The 16789-nt window shown below is 69.2% G+C and overlaps 1 protein-coding gene across 2 annotated transcripts in view; it reads left to right on the top strand.

Moving 5' to 3' along the window:
* PDE2A (phosphodiesterase 2A) overlaps positions 1 to 16789 on the top strand; it is a 362760-nt gene that overhangs the window by 284909 nt on the left and 61062 nt on the right. For both annotated transcript variants that reach the window (XM_075919627.1, XM_075919628.1), the window contains one exon: positions 16489 to 16548. In XM_075919627.1, the coding sequence (XP_075775742.1) occupies positions 16489 to 16548 (60 nt within the window). The remainder of the gene's footprint in view (positions 1 to 16488; positions 16549 to 16789) is intronic.

Here is a 16789-nt window from a genome sequence, read left to right as displayed (position 1 = left end):
TGAGCGCTGCGTGGCGCAGGGCTGGCAGAGGGAGGCTGCCCCTGGGGTGGGAGGCGGTATGCCCTGAGCGCTGCGTGGCGCGGGGCTGGCAGAGGGAGGCTGCCCCTGGGGCGGGAGGTGGTATTCCCTGAGCGCTGCGTGGTGCGGGGCTGGCAGAGGGAGGCTGCCCCTGGGGCGGGAGGTGGTATTCCCTGAGCGCTGTGTGGTGCGGGGCTGGCAGAGGGAGGCTGCCCCTGGGGTGGGAGGTGGTATTCCCTGAGCGCTGCGTGGTGCGGGGCTGGCAGAGGGAGGCTGCCCCTGGGGTGGGAGGTGGTATTCCCTGAGCGCTGCGTGGTGCGGGGCTGGCAGAGGGAGGCTGCCCCTGGGGTGGGAGGTGGTATTCCCTGAGCGCTGCGTGGCGCGGGGCTGGCAGAGGGAGGCTGCCCCTGGGGCGGGAGGCGGTATGCCCTGAGCGCTGCGTGGCGCGGGGCTGGCAGAGGGAGGCTGCCCCTGGGGCGGGAGGTGGTATTCCCTGAGCGCTGCGTGGTGCGGGGCTGGCAGAGGGAGGCTGCCCCTGGGGCGGGAGGTGGTATTCCCTGAGGGTATGTCTACACTAGAAAGTTAGTTCGAACTAACGGACGTTAGTTCGAACTAACTTTCCTATGCGCTACACTAGCGCTCCGCTAGTTCAAATTTGAATCGAACTAGCGGAGCGCTTAGTTCGAACTAGGTAAACCTCATTTTACGAGGACTAACGCCTAGTTCGACCTAGCTAGTTCGAACTAAGGGCTGTGTAGCCCTTTAGTTCGAACTAGTGGGAGGCTAGCCCTCCCCAGGTTTCCCTGGTGGCCACTCTGGCCAACACCAGGGAAACTCTATGCCCCCCTCCCGGCCCCGGACCCCTTAAAGGGGCACGGGCTGGCTACGGTGCCCGTGCCAGGTGCAAGCCTGCCAGCACCCAGCTAGCAGACCCTGCACCTGGCACGGCACAGAGCCACCCACCCGATGCCCCCCAGCCCACCCCCTCTTGCCGGGACCAGGCTGGCGGCTCCCGGGAGCTTGCCCTGGACCGCAAGAGGCGGGCACCTTCCTGGGCTAGTGCGGACATCGTGGACCTTGTCCACGATCTCCGCACTAGGCACAGGAAAGTGGCCGTCTAGGGCAGGAGAGCTGCCAGCCTGGCCACCCAGGACCAGGTGTGCATGAAAATCAAGGGGGTCCACTGAGACCCCCGACACTGAGCCCTGAGCTTACAATGGCCGTCCTGGGTCAGACCAAAGGTCCATCTAGCCCAGTAGCCTGTCTGCCCACAGCGGCCAACCCTAGGGACCCTGGAGGGGATGGACCGAAGACAATGACCAAGCCATTTGTCTCGTGCCATCCCTCTCCAGCCTTCCACAAACTTTGGGCAGGGACACCACTCCTACCCTCTGGCTAATAGGACTCCATGGACCCAACCTCCATGACTTGATCTCACTTCCCTTTAAACTCTGTTCTAGTTGTAGCCTTCACAGCCTCCTGCAGCAAGGAGTTCCACAGGTTAACTATTTGCTTTGTCAAGAACAACTTTCTCTTACTAGTTTCAAGCCTGCTACCCATTCCTTTCCTTTGGTGTCCTCTAGTCCTTCTTTATGGGATCTCAGGAAGAACTTTTCTGAATGCACCCTCTCCACCCAACCCCTGCTTTTACAGACTTCTATCCTGTCCCCCCTCCGTCTCCTCTTTTCTAAGCTGAACAGTCCCAGTCTCTGTAGCCTCTCTTCATCTGGGACCTGTTCCCAACCCCTGATCATGTTAGTTGCCCTCCCCTCTCCCAGCCTTTCTCTTCCCCTCTCCCACCTCCTTTTCCCAGTCTCCCCCAGTTTTTTTCAATAAAGACAGAGTCAATGTTGGAAGAAACGTTATCTTTATTTTGTACATCAAGAAGAAGGGGGGCTAGGGAAGGGCAAGTGGAAGGAGGTGAGGGAGGAATGGGGTACGAGCCCCCGATGGGGAGGACTGGGCTGGCTCTGCGGGCTTCTGGGGGTGGAAGCTCTCCTGCAGCCCCCCAATTACTCCCTCTCCCCAGATGGCAGCCTGCGGCAAGTGCAGCCGGGCTGATGGCCGAGTGGTGTGATGTGCCCAGTGTGGGCACTCAGGGCACTCCAAGCCAGAACTTCTTTGCAAGCGGGGCACCCCTTAGAACTGTGTGTCCGGGGTGGGGGTCGGGACCCTTTAAGCGCAGCCCTCGGCTAGCCTGAGACAGTATCTCCATGCTCTAAGTCCTCCTTTTATGCCCTGCCGGCACTGCTTCCGGCCATCCTTAAGCCCTGTTCAGAGTCCACTCAATGTGGACTTACTAGTTCGAACTAGCAAAACGCTAGTTCGAACTAGTTTTTAGTTCTAGATGCGTTAGTTCGAACTAGCTTAGTTCGAATTAACTAATTCGAACTAAGTTAGTTCGAACTAGCGCTGTAGTGTAGACGTACCCTGAGCGCTGTGTGGTGCGGGGCTGGCAGAGGGAGGCTGCCCCTGGGGTGGGAGGTGGTATTCCCTGAGCGCTGCGTGGTGCGGGGCTGGCAGAGGGAGGCTGCCCCTGGGGTGGGAGGTGGTATTCCCTGAGCGCTGTGTGGTGCGGGGCTGGCAGAGGGAGGCTGCCCCTGGGGCGGGAGGTGGTATTCCCTGAGCGCTGTGTGGTGCGGGGCTGGCAGAGGGAGGCTGCCCCTGGGGTGGGAGGCGGTATTCCCTGAGCGCAGCGTGGCGCGGGGCTGGCAGAGGGAGGCTGCCCCCGGGGCGGGAGGTGGTATTCCCTGAGCGCTGCGTGGTGCGGGTCTGGCAGAGGGAGGCTGCCCCTGGGGTGGGAGGCGGTATTCCCTGAGCGCTGCGTGGTGCGGGGCTGGCAGAGGGAGGCTGCCCCCGGGGCGGGAGGTGGTATTCCCTGAGCGCTGCGTGGTGCGGGGCTGGCAGAGGGAGGCTGCCCCTGGGGTGGGAGGCGGTATTCCCTGAGCGCTGCGTGGTGCGGGGCTGGCAGAGGGAGGCTGCCCCTGGGGCGGGAGGTGGTATTCCCTGAGCGCTGCGTGGTGCGGGGCTGGCAGAGGGAGGCTGCCCCTGGGGCGGGAGGTGGTATTCCCTGAGCGCTGCGTGGTGCGGGGCTGGCAGAGCAAGGCTGCCCCTGGGGTGGGAGGCGGTATTCCCTGAGCGCTGCGTGGTGCGGGGCTGGCAGAGGGAGGCTGCCCCTGGGGCGGGAGGCGGTATTCCCTGAGCGCTGCGTGGTGCGGGGCTGGCAGAGGGAGGCTGCCCCTGGGGCGGGAGGCGGTATTCCCTGAGCGCTGCGTGGTGCGGGGCTGGCAGAGGGAGGCTGCCCCTGGGGCGGGAGGCGGTATGCCCTGAGCGCTGCGTGGCGCGGGGCTGGCAGAGGGAGGCTGCCCCTGGGGCGGGAGGCGGTATTCCCTGAGCGCTGCGTGGTGCGGGGCTGGCAGAGGGAGGCTGCCCCTGGGGTGGGAGGTGGTATTCCCTGAGCGCAGCATGGCGCGGGGCTGGCAGAGGGAGGCTGCCCCTGGGGCGGGAGGCGGTATTCCCTGAGCGCTGCGTGGTGCGGGGCTGGCAGAGGGAGGCTGCCCCTGGGGCGGGAGGCGGTATTCCCTGAGCGCTGCGTGGTGCGGGGCTGGCAGAGGGAGGCTGCCCCTGGGGTGGGAGGCGGTATTCCCTGAGCGCTGCGTGGCGCGGGGCTGGCAGAGGGAGGCTGCCCCTGGGGCGGGAGGTGGTATTCCCTGAGCGCTGCGTGGTGCGGGTCTGGCAGAGGGAGGCTGCCCCTGGGGTGGGAGGCGGTATTCCCTGAGTGCTGCGTGGTGCGGGGCTGGCAGAGGGAGGCTGCCCCTGGGGTGGGAGGCGGTATTCCCTGAGCGCTGCGTGGTGCGGGTCTGGCAGAGGGAGGCTGCCCCTGGGGTGGGAGGCGGTATTCCCTGAGCGCTGCGTGGTGCGGGGCTGGCAGAGGGAGGCTGCCCCTGGGGTGGGAGGCGGTATTCCCTGAGCGCTGTGTGGTGCGGGGCTGGCAGAGGGAGGCTGCCCCTGGGGTGGGAGGCGGTATTCCCTGAGCGCTGCGTGGTGCGGGGCCTGCAGAGCAAGGCTGCCCCTGGGGTGGGAGGCGGTATTCCCTGAGCGCTGCGTGGTGCGGGGCCTGCAGAGCAAGGCTGCCCCTGGGGTGGGAGGCGGTATTCCCTGAGCGCTGCGTGGCGCGGGGCTGGCAGAGGGAGGCTGCCCCTGGGGTGGGAGGCGGTATTCCCTGAGCGCTGTGTGGTGCGGGTCTGGCAGAGGGAGGCTGCCCCTGGGGCGGGAGGCGGTATTCCCTGAGCGCTGTGTGGTGCGGGTCTGGCAGAGGGAGGCTGCCCCTGGGGCGGGAGGCGGTATTCCCTGAGCGCTGCGTGGTGCGGGGCTGGCAGAGGGAGGCTGCCCCTGGGGCGGGAGGCGGTATTCCCTGAGCGCTGCGTGGTGCGGGGCTGGCAGAGGGAGGCTGCCCCTGGGGTGGGAGGTGGTATTCCCTGAGCGCTGCGTGGTGCGGGGCTGGCAGAGGGAGGCTGCCCCTGGGGCGGGAGGTGGTATTCCCTGAGCGCTGCGTGGTGCGGGGCTGGCAGAGGGAGGCTGCCCCTGGGGCGGGAGGCGGTATTCCCTGAGCGCTGCGTGGCGCGGGGCTGGCTGAGGGAGGCTGCCCCCGGGGCGGGAGGCGGTATTCCCTGAGCGCTGCGTGGTGCGGGGCCTGCAGAGCAAGGCTGCCCCTGGGGTGGGAGGCGGTATTCCCTGAGCGCTGCGTGGTGCGGGTCTGGCAGAGGGAGGCTGCCCCTGGGGTGGGAGGCGGTATTCCCTGAGCGCTGCGTGGTGCGGGGCTGGCAGAGCAAGGCTGCCCCTGGGGCGGGAGGCGGTATTCCCTGAGCGCTGCGTGGTGCGGGGCTGGCAGAGGGAGGCTGCCCCCGGGGCGGGAGGCGGTATTCCCTGAGCGCTGCGTGGCGCGGGGCTGGCAGAGGGAGGCTGCCCCCGGGGCGGGAGGCGGTATGCCCTGAGCGCTGCGTGGTGCGGGGCTGGCAGAGGGAGGCTGCCCCTGGGGTGGGAGGCGGTATTCCCTGAGCGCTGTGTGGTGCGGGGCTGGCAGAGGGAGGCTGCCCCTGCGGCGGGAGGTGGTATTCCCTGAGTGCTGCGTGGTGCGGGGCTGGCAGAGGGAGGCTGCCCCTGGGGCGGGAGGCGGTATTCCCTGAGCGCTGCGTGGCGCGGGGCTGGCAGAGGGAGGCTGCCCCTGGGGTGGGAGGCGGTATTCCCTGAGCGCTGCGTGGCGTGGGGCTGGCAGAGGGAGGCTGCCCCTGGGGCGGGAGGCGGTATTCCCTGAGCGCTGCGTGGCGTGGGGCTGGCAGAGGGAGGCTGCCCCTGGGGCGGGAGGCGGTATTCCCTGAGCGCTGCGTGGCGCGGGGCTGGCAGAGGGAGGCTGCCCCTGGGGCGGGAGGCGGTATTCCCTGAGCGCTGCGTGGCGTGGGGCTGGCAGAGGGAGGCTGCCCCTGGGGTGGGAGGCGGTATTCCCTGAGCGCTGCGTGGTGCGGGTCTGGCAGAGGGAGGCTGCCCCTGGGGCGGGAGGCGGTATTCCCTGAGCGCTGTGTGGTGCGGGTCTGGCAGAGGGAGGCTGCCCCTGGGGCGGGAGGCGGTATTCCCTGAGCGCTGTGTGGTGCGGGGCCTGCAGAGCAAGGCTGCCCCTGGGGTGGGAGGCGGTATTCCCTGAGCGCTGCGTGGCGCGGGGCTGGCAGAGCAAGGCTGCCCCTGGGGCGGGAGGCGGTATTCCCTGAGCGCTGCGTGGTGCGGGGCTGGCAGAGGGAGGCTGCCCCTGGGGTGGGAGGCGGTATTCCCTGAGCGCTGCGTGGTGCGGGTCTGGCAGAGGGAGGCTGCCCCTGGGGCGGGAGGCGGTATTCCCTGAGCGCTGCGTGGTGCGGGGCTGGCAGAGGGAGGCTGCCCCTGGGGCGGGAGGCGGTATTCCCTGAGCGCTGCGTGGCGCGGGGCTGGCAGAGGGAGGCTGCCCCTGGGGCGGGAGGCGGTATTCCCTGAGCGCTGCGTGGTGCGGGTCTGGCAGAGGGAGGCTGCCCCCGGGGTGGGAGGCGGTATTCCCTGAGCGCTGCGTGGTGCGGGTCTGGCAGAGGGAGGCTGCCCCTGGGGTGGGAGGTGGTATTCCCTGAGCGCTGCGTGGCATGGGGCTGGCAGAGGGAGGCTGCCCCTGGGGTGGGAGGTGGTATTCCCTGAGCGCTGTGTGGTGCGGGTCTGGCAGAGCAAGGCTGCCCCTGGGGCGGGAGGCGGTATTCCCTGAGCGCTGGGTGGCGCGGGGCTGGCAGAGGGAGGCTGCCCCTGGGGTGGGAGGCGGTATTCCCTGAGCGCTGTGTGGCGCGGGGCCTGCAGAGCAAGGCTGCCCCTGGGGTGGGAGGCGGTATTCCCTGAGCGCTGCGTGGTGCGGGGCCTGCAGAGCAAGGCTGCCCCTGGGGCGGGAGGCGGTATTCCCTGAGCGCTGCGTGGTGCGGGGCTGGCAGAGGGAGGCTGCCCCTGGGGTGGGAGGTGGTATTCCCTGAGCGCTGTGTGGCGCGGGGCCTGCAGAGCAAGTCTGCCCCTGGGGCGGGAGGTGGTATTCCCTGAGCGCTGTGTGGTGCGGGTCTGGCAGAGGGAGGCTGCCCCTGGGGTGGGAGGCGGTATTCCCTGAGCGCTGCGTGGTGCAGGGCTGGCAGAGGGAGGCTGCCCCTGGGGTGGGAGGCGGTATTCCCTGAGCGCTGCGTGGTGCGGGTCTGGCAGAGGGAGGCTGCCCCCGGGGTGGGAGGCGGTATTCCCTGAGCGCTGCGTGGTGCGGGGCTGGCAGAGGGAGGCTGCCCCTGGGGTGGGAGGCGGTATTCCCTGAGCGCTGCGTGGCGCGGGGCTGGCAGAGGGAGGCTGCCCCTGGGGCGGGAGGTGGTATTCCCTGAGCGCTGCGTGGTGCGGGTCTGGCAGAGGGAGGCTGCCCCTGGGGTGGGAGGCGGTATTCCCTGAGTGCTGCGTGGTGCGGGGCTGGCAGAGGGAGGCTGCCCCTGGGGTGGGAGGCGGTATTCCCTGAGCGCTGCGTGGTGCGGGTCTGGCAGAGGGAGGCTGCCCCTGGGGTGGGAGGCGGTATTCCCTGAGCGCTGCGTGGTGCGGGGCTGGCAGAGGGAGGCTGCCCCTGGGGTGGGAGGCGGTATTCCCTGAGCGCTGTGTGGTGCGGGGCTGGCAGAGGGAGGCTGCCCCTGGGGTGGGAGGCGGTATTCCCTGAGCGCTGCGTGGTGCGGGGCCTGCAGAGCAAGGCTGCCCCTGGGGTGGGAGGCGGTATTCCCTGAGCGCTGCGTGGTGCGGGGCCTGCAGAGCAAGGCTGCCCCTGGGGTGGGAGGCGGTATTCCCTGAGCGCTGCGTGGCGCGGGGCTGGCAGAGGGAGGCTGCCCCTGGGGTGGGAGGCGGTATTCCCTGAGCGCTGTGTGGTGCGGGTCTGGCAGAGGGAGGCTGCCCCTGGGGTGGGAGGCGGTATTCCCTGAGCGCTGTGTGGTGCGGGTCTGGCAGAGGGAGGCTGCCCCTGGGGCGGGAGGCGGTATTCCCTGAGCGCTGCGTGGCGCGGGGCTGGCAGAGGGAGGCTGCCCCTGGGGCGGGAGGCGGTATTCCCTGAGCGCTGCGTGGTGCGGGGCTGGCAGAGGGAGGCTGCCCCTGGGGCGGGAGGCGGTATTCCCTGAGCGCTGCGTGGTGCGGGGCTGGCAGAGGGAGGCTGCCCCTGGGGCGGGAGGCGGTATTCCCTGAGCGCTGCGTGGTGCGGGGCTGGCAGAGGGAGGCTGCCCCTGGGGTGGGAGGTGGTATTCCCTGAGCGCTGCGTGGTGCGGGGCTGGCAGAGGGAGGCTGCCCCTGGGGCGGGAGGTGGTATTCCCTGAGCGCTGCGTGGTGCGGGGCTGGCAGAGGGAGGCTGCCCCTGGGGCGGGAGGCGGTATTCCCTGAGCGCTGCGTGGCGCGGGGCTGGCTGAGGGAGGCTGCCCCCGGGGCGGGAGGCGGTATTCCCTGAGCGCTGCGTGGTGCGGGGCCTGCAGAGCAAGGCTGCCCCTGGGGTGGGAGGCGGTATTCCCTGAGCGCTGCGTGGTGCGGGTCTGGCAGAGGGAGGCTGCCCCTGGGGTGGGAGGCGGTATTCCCTGAGCGCTGCGTGGTGCGGGGCTGGCAGAGCAAGGCTGCCCCTGGGGCGGGAGGCGGTATTCCCTGAGCGCTGCGTGGTGCGGGGCTGGCAGAGGGAGGCTGCCCCCGGGGCGGGAGGCGGTATTTCCTGAGCGCTGCGTGGCGCGGGGCTGGCAGAGGGAGGCTGCCCCCGGGGCGGGAGGCGGTATGCCCTGAGCGCTGCGTGGTGCGGGGCTGGCAGAGGGAGGCTGCCCCTGGGGTGGGAGGCGGTATTCCCTGAGCGCTGTGTGGTGCGGGGCTGGCAGAGGGAGGCTGCCCCTGCGGCGGGAGGTGGTATTCCCTGAGTGCTGCGTGGTGCGGGGCTGGCAGAGGGAGGCTGCCCCTGGGGCGGGAGGCGGTATTCCCTGAGCGCTGCGTGGCGCGGGGCTGGCAGAGGGAGGCTGCCCCTGGGGTGGGAGGCGGTATTCCCTGAGCGCTGCGTGGCGTGGGGCTGGCAGAGGGAGGCTGCCCCTGGGGCGGGAGGCGGTATTCCCTGAGCGCTGCGTGGCGTGGGGCTGGCAGAGGGAGGCTGCCCCTGGGGCGGGAGGCGGTATTCCCTGAGCGCTGCGTGGCGCGGGGCTGGCAGAGGGAGGCTGCCCCTGGGGCGGGAGGTGGTATTCCCTGAGCGCTGCGTGGCGTGGGGCTGGCAGAGGGAGGCTGCCCCTGGGGTGGGAGGCGGTATTCCCTGAGCGCTGCGTGGTGCGGGTCTGGCAGAGGGAGGCTGCCCCTGGGGCGGGAGGCGGTATTCCCTGAGCGCTGTGTGGTGCGGGTCTGGCAGAGGGAGGCTGCCCCTGGGGCGGGAGGCGGTATTCCCTGAGCGCTGTGTGGTGCGGGGCCTGCAGAGCAAGGCTGCCCCTGGGGTGGGAGGCGGTATTCCCTGAGCGCTGCGTGGCGCGGGGCTGGCAGAGCAAGGCTGCCCCTGGGGCGGGAGGCGGTATTCCCTGAGCGCTGCGTGGTGCGGGGCTGGCAGAGGGAGGCTGCCCCTGGGGTGGGAGGCGGTATTCCCTGAGCGCTGCGTGGTGCGGGTCTGGCAGAGGGAGGCTGCCCCTGGGGCGGGAGGCGGTATTCCCTGAGCGCTGCGTGGTGCGGGGCTGGCAGAGGGAGGCTGCCCCTGGGGCGGGAGGCGGTATTCCCTGAGCGCTGCGTGGCGCGGGGCTGGCAGAGGGAGGCTGCCCCTGGGGCGGGAGGCGGTATTCCCTGAGCGCTGCGTGGTGCGGGTCTGGCAGAGGGAGGCTGCCCCCGGGGTGGGAGGCGGTATTCCCTGAGCGCTGCGTGGTGCGGGTCTGGCAGAGGGAGGCTGCCCCTGGGGTGGGAGGTGGTATTCCCTGAGCGCTGCGTGGCATGGGGCTGGCAGAGGGAGGCTGCCCCTGGGGTGGGAGGTGGTATTCCCTGAGCGCTGTGTGGTGCGGGTCTGGCAGAGCAAGGCTGCCCCTGGGGCGGGAGGCGGTATTCCCTGAGCGCTGGGTGGCGCGGGGCTGGCAGAGGGAGGCTGCCCCTGGGGTGGGAGGCGGTATTCCCTGAGCGCTGTGTGGTGCGGGGCCTACAGAGCAAGGCTGCCCCTGGGGTGGGAGGCAGTATTCCCTGAGCGCTGTGTGGCGCGGGGCCTGCAGAGCAAGGCTGCCCCTGGGGTGGGAGGCGGTATTCCCTGAGCGCTGCGTGGTGCGGGGCCTGCAGAGCAAGGCTGCCCCTGGGGCGGGAGGCGGTATTCCCTGAGCGCTGCGTGGTGCGGGGCTGGCAGAGGGAGGCTGCCCCTGGGGTGGGAGGTGGTATTCCCTGAGCGCTGTGTGGCGCGGGGCCTGCAGAGCAAGTCTGCCCCTGGGGCGGGAGGTGGTATTCCCTGAGCGCTGCGTGGCGCGGGGCTGGCAGAGGGAGGCTGCCCCTGGGGTGGGAGGTGGTATTCCCTGAGCGCTGTGTGGTGCGGGTCTGGCAGAGGGAGGCTGCCCCCGGGGCGGGAGGCGGTATTCCCTGAGCGCTGCGTGGTGCAGGGCTGGCAGAGGGAGGCTGCCCCTGGGGTGGGAGGCGGTATTCCCTGAGCGCTGCGTGGTGCGGGTCTGGCAGAGGGAGGCTGCCCCCGGGGTGGGAGGCGGTATTCCCTGAGCGCTGCGTGGTGCGGGTCTGGCAGAGGGAGGCTGCCCCTGGGGTGGGAGGCGGTATTCCCTGAGCGCTGCGTGGTGCGGGGCTGGCAGAGGGAGGCTGCCCCTGGGGCGGGAGGCGGTATTCCCTGAGCGCTGCGTGGTGCGGGGCTGGCAGAGGGAGGCTGCCCCTGGTGCGGGAGGCGGTATTCCCTGAGCGCTGCGTGGTGCGGGTCTGGCAGAGGGAGGCTGCCCCTGGGGCGGGAGGTGGTATTCCCTGAGCGCTGTGTGGTGCGGGTCTGGCAGAGGGAGGCTGCCCCTGGGGCGGGAGGTGGTATTCCCTGAGCGCTGTGTGGTGCGGGGCTGGCAGAGGGAGGCTGCCCCTGGGGTGGGAGGTGGTATTCCCTGAGTGCTGTGTGGTGCGGGTCTGGCAGAGGGAGGCTGCCCCTGGGGTGGGAGGTGGTATTCCCTGAGCGCTGCGTGGCGCAGGGCTGGCAGAGGGAGGCTGCCCCTGGGGTGGGAGGCGGTATGCCCTGAGCGCTGCGTGGCGCGGGGCTGGCAGAGGGAGGCTGCCCCTGGGGCGGGAGGTGGTATTCCCTGAGCGCTGCGTGGTGCGGGGCTGGCAGAGGGAGGCTGCCCCTGGGGCGGGAGGTGGTATTCCCTGAGCGCTGTGTGGTGCGGGGCTGGCAGAGGGAGGCTGCCCCTGGGGTGGGAGGTGGTATTCCCTGAGCGCTGCGTGGTGCGGGGCTGGCAGAGGGAGGCTGCCCCTGGGGTGGGAGGTGGTATTCCCTGAGCGCTGCGTGGTGCGGGGCTGGCAGAGGGAGGCTGCCCCTGGGGTGGGAGGTGGTATTCCCTGAGCGCTGCGTGGCGCGGGGCTGGCAGAGGGAGGCTGCCCCTGGGGCGGGAGGCGGTATGCCCTGAGCGCTGCGTGGCGCGGGGCTGGCAGAGGGAGGCTGCCCCTGGGGCGGGAGGTGGTATTCCCTGAGCGCTGCGTGGTGCGGGGCTGGCAGAGGGAGGCTGCCCCTGGGGCGGGAGGTGGTATTCCCTGAGGGTATGTCTACACTAGAAAGTTAGTTCGAACTAACGGACGTTAGTTCGAACTAACTTTCCTATGCGCTACACTAGCGCTCCGCTAGTTCAAATTTGAATCGAACTAGCGGAGCGCTTAGTTCGAACTAGGTAAACCTCATTTTACGAGGACTAACGCCTAGTTCGACCTAGCTAGTTCGAACTAAGGGCTGTGTAGCCCTTTAGTTCGAACTAGTGGGAGGCTAGCCCTCCCCAGGTTTCCCTGGTGGCCACTCTGGCCAACACCAGGGAAACTCTATGCCCCCCTCCCGGCCCCGGACCCCTTAAAGGGGCACGGGCTGGCTACGGTGCCCGTGCCAGGTGCAAGCCTGCCAGCACCCAGCTAGCAGACCCTGCACCTGGCACGGCACAGAGCCACCCACCCGATGCCCCCCAGCCCACCCCCTCTTGCCGGGACCAGGCTGGCGGCTCCCGGGAGCTTGCCCTGGACCGCAAGAGGCGGGCACCTTCCTGGGCTAGTGCGGACATCGTGGACCTTGTCCACGATCTCCGCACTAGGCACAGGAAAGTGGCCGTCTAGGGCAGGAGAGCTGCCAGCCTGGCCACCCAGGACCAGGTGTGCATGAAAATCAAGGGGGTCCACTGAGACCCCCGACACTGAGCCCTGAGCTTACAATGGCCGTCCTGGGTCAGACCAAAGGTCCATCTAGCCCAGTAGCCTGTCTGCCCACAGCGGCCAACCCTAGGGACCCTGGAGGGGATGGACCGAAGACAATGACCAAGCCATTTGTCTCGTGCCATCCCTCTCCAGCCTTCCACAAACTTTGGGCAGGGACACCACTCCTACCCTCTGGCTAATAGGACTCCATGGACCCAACCTCCATGACTTGATCTCACTTCCCTTTAAACTCTGTTCTAGTTGTAGCCTTCACAGCCTCCTGCAGCAAGGAGTTCCACAGGTTAACTATTTGCTTTGTCAAGAACAACTTTCTCTTACTAGTTTCAAGCCTGCTACCCATTCCTTTCCTTTGGTGTCCTCTAGTCCTTCTTTATGGGATCTCAGGAAGAACTTTTCTGAATGCACCCTCTCCACCCAACCCCTGCTTTTACAGACTTCTATCCTGTCCCCCCTCCGTCTCCTCTTTTCTAAGCTGAACAGTCCCAGTCTCTGTAGCCTCTCTTCATCTGGGACCTGTTCCCAACCCCTGATCATGTTAGTTGCCCTCCCCTCTCCCAGCCTTTCTCTTCCCCTCTCCCACCTCCTTTTCCCAGTCTCCCCCAGTTTTTTTCAATAAAGACAGAGTCAATGTTGGAAGAAACGTTATCTTTATTTTGTACATCAAGAAGAAGGGGGGCTAGGGAAGGGCAAGTGGAAGGAGGTGAGGGAGGAATGGGGTACGAGCCCCCGATGGGGAGGACTGGGCTGGCTCTGCGGGCTTCTGGGGGTGGAAGCTCTCCTGCAGCCCCCCAATTACTCCCTCTCCCCAGATGGCAGCCTGCGGCAAGTGCAGCCGGGCTGATGGCCGAGTGGTGTGATGTGCCCAGTGTGGGCACTCAGGGCACTCCAAGCCAGAACTTCTTTGCAAGCGGGGCACCCCTTAGAACTGTGTGTCCGGGGTGGGGGTCGGGACCCTTTAAGCGCAGCCCTCGGCTAGCCTGAGACAGTATCTCCATGCTCTAAGTCCTCCTTTTATGCCCTGCCGGCACTGCTTCCGGCCATCCTTAAGCCCTGTTCAGAGTCCACTCAATGTGGACTTACTAGTTCGAACTAGCAAAACGCTAGTTCGAACTAGTTTTTAGTTCTAGATGCGTTAGTTCGAACTAGCTTAGTTCGAATTAACTAATTCGAACTAAGTTAGTTCGAACTAGCGCTGTAGTGTAGACGTACCCTGAGCGCTGTGTGGTGCGGGGCTGGCAGAGGGAGGCTGCCCCTGGGGTGGGAGGTGGTATTCCCTGAGCGCTGCGTGGTGCGGGGCTGGCAGAGGGAGGCTGCCCCTGGGGTGGGAGGTGGTATTCCCTGAGCGCTGTGTGGTGCGGGGCTGGCAGAGGGAGGCTGCCCCTGGGGCGGGAGGTGGTATTCCCTGAGCGCTGTGTGGTGCGGGGCTGGCAGAGGGAGGCTGCCCCTGGGGTGGGAGGCGGTATTCCCTGAGCGCTGCGTGGTGCGGGGCTGGCAGAGGGAGGCTGCCCCTGGGGTGGGAGGCGGTATTCCCTGAGCGCTGTGTGGTGCGGGGCTGGCAGAGGGAGGCTGCCCCTGGGGTGGGAGGCGGTATTCCCTGAGCGCAGCGTGGCGCGGGGCTGGCAGAGGGAGGCTGCCCCCGGGGCGGGAGGTGGTATTCCCTGAGCGCTGCGTGGTGCGGGTCTGGCAGAGGGAGGCTGCCCCTGGGGTGGGAGGCGGTATTCCCTGAGCGCTGCGTGGTGCGGGGCTGGCAGAGGGAGGCTGCCCCCGGGGCGGGAGGTGGTATTCCCTGAGCGCTGCGTGGTGCGGGGCTGGCAGAGGGAGGCTGCCCCTGGGGTGGGAGGCGGTATTCCCTGAGCGCTGCGTGGTGCGGGGCTGGCAGAGGGAGGCTGCCCCTGGGGCGGGAGGTGGTATTCCCTGAGCGCTGCGTGGTGCGGGGCTGGCAGAGGGAGGCTGCCCCTGGGGCGGGAGGTGGTATTCCCTGAGCGCTGCGTGGTGCGGGGCTGGCAGAGCAAGGCTGCCCCTGGGGTGGGAGGCGGTATTCCCTGAGCGCTGCGTGGTGCGGGGCTGGCAGAGGGAGGCTGCCCCTGGGGCGGGAGGCGGTATTCCCTGAGCGCTGCGTGGTGCGGGGCTGGCAGAGGGAGGCTGCCCCTGGGGCGGGAGGCGGTATTCCCTGAGCGCTGCGTGGTGCGGGGCTGGCAGAGGGAGGCTGCCCCTGGGGCGGGAGGCGGTATGCCCTGAGCGCTGCGTGGCGCGGGGCTGGCAGAGGGAGGCTGCCCCTGGGGCGGGAGGCGGTATTCCCTGAGCGCTGCGTGGTGCGGGGCTGGCAGAGGGAGGCTGCCCCTGGGGTGGGAGGTGGTATTCCCTGAGCGCAGCATGGCGCGGGGCTGGCAGAGGGAGGCTGCCCCTGGGGCGGGAGGCGGTATTCCCTGAGCGCTGCGTGGTGCGGGGCTGGCAGAGGGAGGCTGCCCCTGGGGCGGGAGGCGGTATTCCCTGAGCGCTGCGTGGTGCGGGGCTGGCAGAGGGAGGCTGCCCCTGGGGTGGGAGGCGGTATTCCCTGAGCGCTGCGTGGCGCGGGGCTGGCAGAGGGAGGCTGCCCCTGGGGCGGGAGGTGGTATTCCCTGAGCGCTGCGTGGTGCGGGTCTGGCAGAGGGAGGCTGCCCCTGGGGTGGGAGGCGGTATTCCCTGAGTGCTGCGTGGTGCGGGGCTGGCAGAGGGAGGCTGCCCCTGGGGTGGGAGGCGGTATTCCCTGAGCGCTGTGTGGTGCGGGGCTGGCAGAGGGAGGCTGCCCCTGGGGCGGGAGGCGGTATTCCCTGAGCGCTGCGTGGTGCAGGGCTGGCTGAGGGAGGCTGCCCCTGGGGTGGGAGGCGGTATTCCCTGAGCGCTGCGTGGTGCGGGGCCTGCAGAGCAAGGCTGCCCCTGGGGTGGGAGGCGGTATTCCCTGAGCGCTGCGTGGCGCGGGGCTGGCAGAGGGAGGCTGCCCCTGGGGTGGGAGGCGGTATTCCCTGAGCGCTGTGTGGTGCGGGTCTGGCAGAGGGAGGCTGCCCCTGGGGCGGGAGGCGGTATTCCCTGAGCGCTGCGTGGTGCGGGGCTGGCAGAGGGAGGCTGCCCCTGGGGCGGGAGGCGGTATTCCCTGAGCGCTGCGTGGTGCGGGGCTGGCAGAGGGAGGCTGCCCCTGGGGCGGGAGGTGGTATTCCCTGAGCGCTGCGTGGTGCGGGGCTGGCAGAGGGAGGCTGCCCCTGGGGCGGGAGGCGGTATTCCCTGAGCGCTGCGTGGCGCGGGGCTGGCTGAGGGAGGCTGCCCCCGGGGCGGGAGGCGGTATTCCCTGAGCGCTGCGTGGTGCGGGGCCTGCAGAGCAAGGCTGCCCCTGGGGTGGGAGGCGGTATTCCCTGAGCGCTGCGTGGTGCGGGTCTGGCAGAGGGAGGCTGCCCCTGGGGTGGGAGGCGGTATTCCCTGAGCGCTGCGTGGTGCGGGGCTGGCAGAGCAAGGCTGCCCCTGGGGCGGGAGGCGGTATTCCCTGAGCGCTGCGTGGTGCGGGGCTGGCAGAGGGAGGCTGCCCCCGGGGCGGGAGGCGGTATTCCCTGAGCGCTGCGTGGCGCGGGGCTGGCAGAGGGAGGCTGCCCCCGGGGCGGGAGGCGGTATGCCCTGAGCGCTGCGTGGTGCGGGGCTGGCAGAGGGAGGCTGCCCCTGGGGTGGGAGGCGGTATTCCCTGAGCGCTGTGTGGTGCGGGGCTGGCAGAGGGAGGCTGCCCCTGCGGCGGGAGGTGGTATTCCCTGAGTGCTGCGTGGTGCGGGGCTGGCAGAGGGAGGCTGCCCCTGGGGCGGGAGGCGGTATTCCCTGAGCGCTGCGTGGCGCGGGGCTGGCAGAGGGAGGCTGCCCCTGGGGTGGGAGGCGGTATTCCCTGAGCGCTGCGTGGCGTGGGGCTGGCAGAGGGAGGCTGCCCCTGGGGCGGGAGGCGGTATTCCCTGAGCGCTGCGTGGCGTGGGGCTGGCAGAGGGAGGCTGCCCCTGGGGCGGGAGGCGGTATTCCCTGAGCGCTGCGTGGCGCGGGGCTGGCAGAGGGAGGCTGCCCCTGGGGCGGGAGGTGGTATTCCCTGAGCGCTGCGTGGCGTGGGGCTGGCAGAGGGAGGCTGCCCCTGGGGTGGGAGGCGGTATTCCCTGAGCGCTGCGTGGCGCGGGGCTGGCAGAGGGAGGCTGCCCCTGGGGTGGGAGGCGGTATTCCCTGAGCGCTGCGTGGCGTGGGGCTGGCAGAGGGAGGCTGCCCCTGGGGTGGGAGGCGGTATTCCCTGAGCGCTGCGTGGCGCGGGGCTGGCAGAGGGAGGCTGCCCCTGGGGCGGGAGGCGGTATTCCCTGAGTGCTGCGTGGCGCGGGGCTGGCAGAGGGAGGCTGCTGCGGGGCCTCAGCAGCTCGGGGGGCAGGAGTAGGACTGGATGGCCAGGGGGCTGCTGGTCAGCACTAAGGACCATCCATCGAGCTGGTGGTGGGGAGCCCAGAGCTGGCTGTTGCCTTGGGGTGCCCCTGTCCTCACCGTCTCTCCTCGCCCCACCAGGTGCACTGCGGGCGACTGAACGAGTCGGACGAGCGGAACCTGCGTGCGCTGGAGAAGCACGTGAGTTAACGCCTGCGCTCCCTGCGCTGCGCCTCCCCCAGCCCCTGTGAGATCAGCCATGCTCTGCCCAGTGCCCCTGCTGCCCACGGCCCCAGGGCAACTCGCCCCAGCAGCCAGGCCTTCCCCTGCGTGCCAAAGGGAATGGGCTGGGCGAGGCTTAGAGAGGTGCTGGCCGGTCAGGAACCAAGAGACTCAGTGACACCCCCATTGTGTGTGTGTGTCCATGCACACCTGCAGGGGA

This window comes from Pelodiscus sinensis, chromosome 1 (assembly GCF_049634645.1).
Source record: "Pelodiscus sinensis isolate JC-2024 chromosome 1, ASM4963464v1, whole genome shotgun sequence".
Classification (NCBI taxonomy): Eukaryota; Metazoa; Chordata; order Testudines; family Trionychidae; genus Pelodiscus; species Pelodiscus sinensis.
Note: the sequence above shows the minus strand (reverse complement) of the source record. Positions and strands in the feature narration are given on the sequence as shown.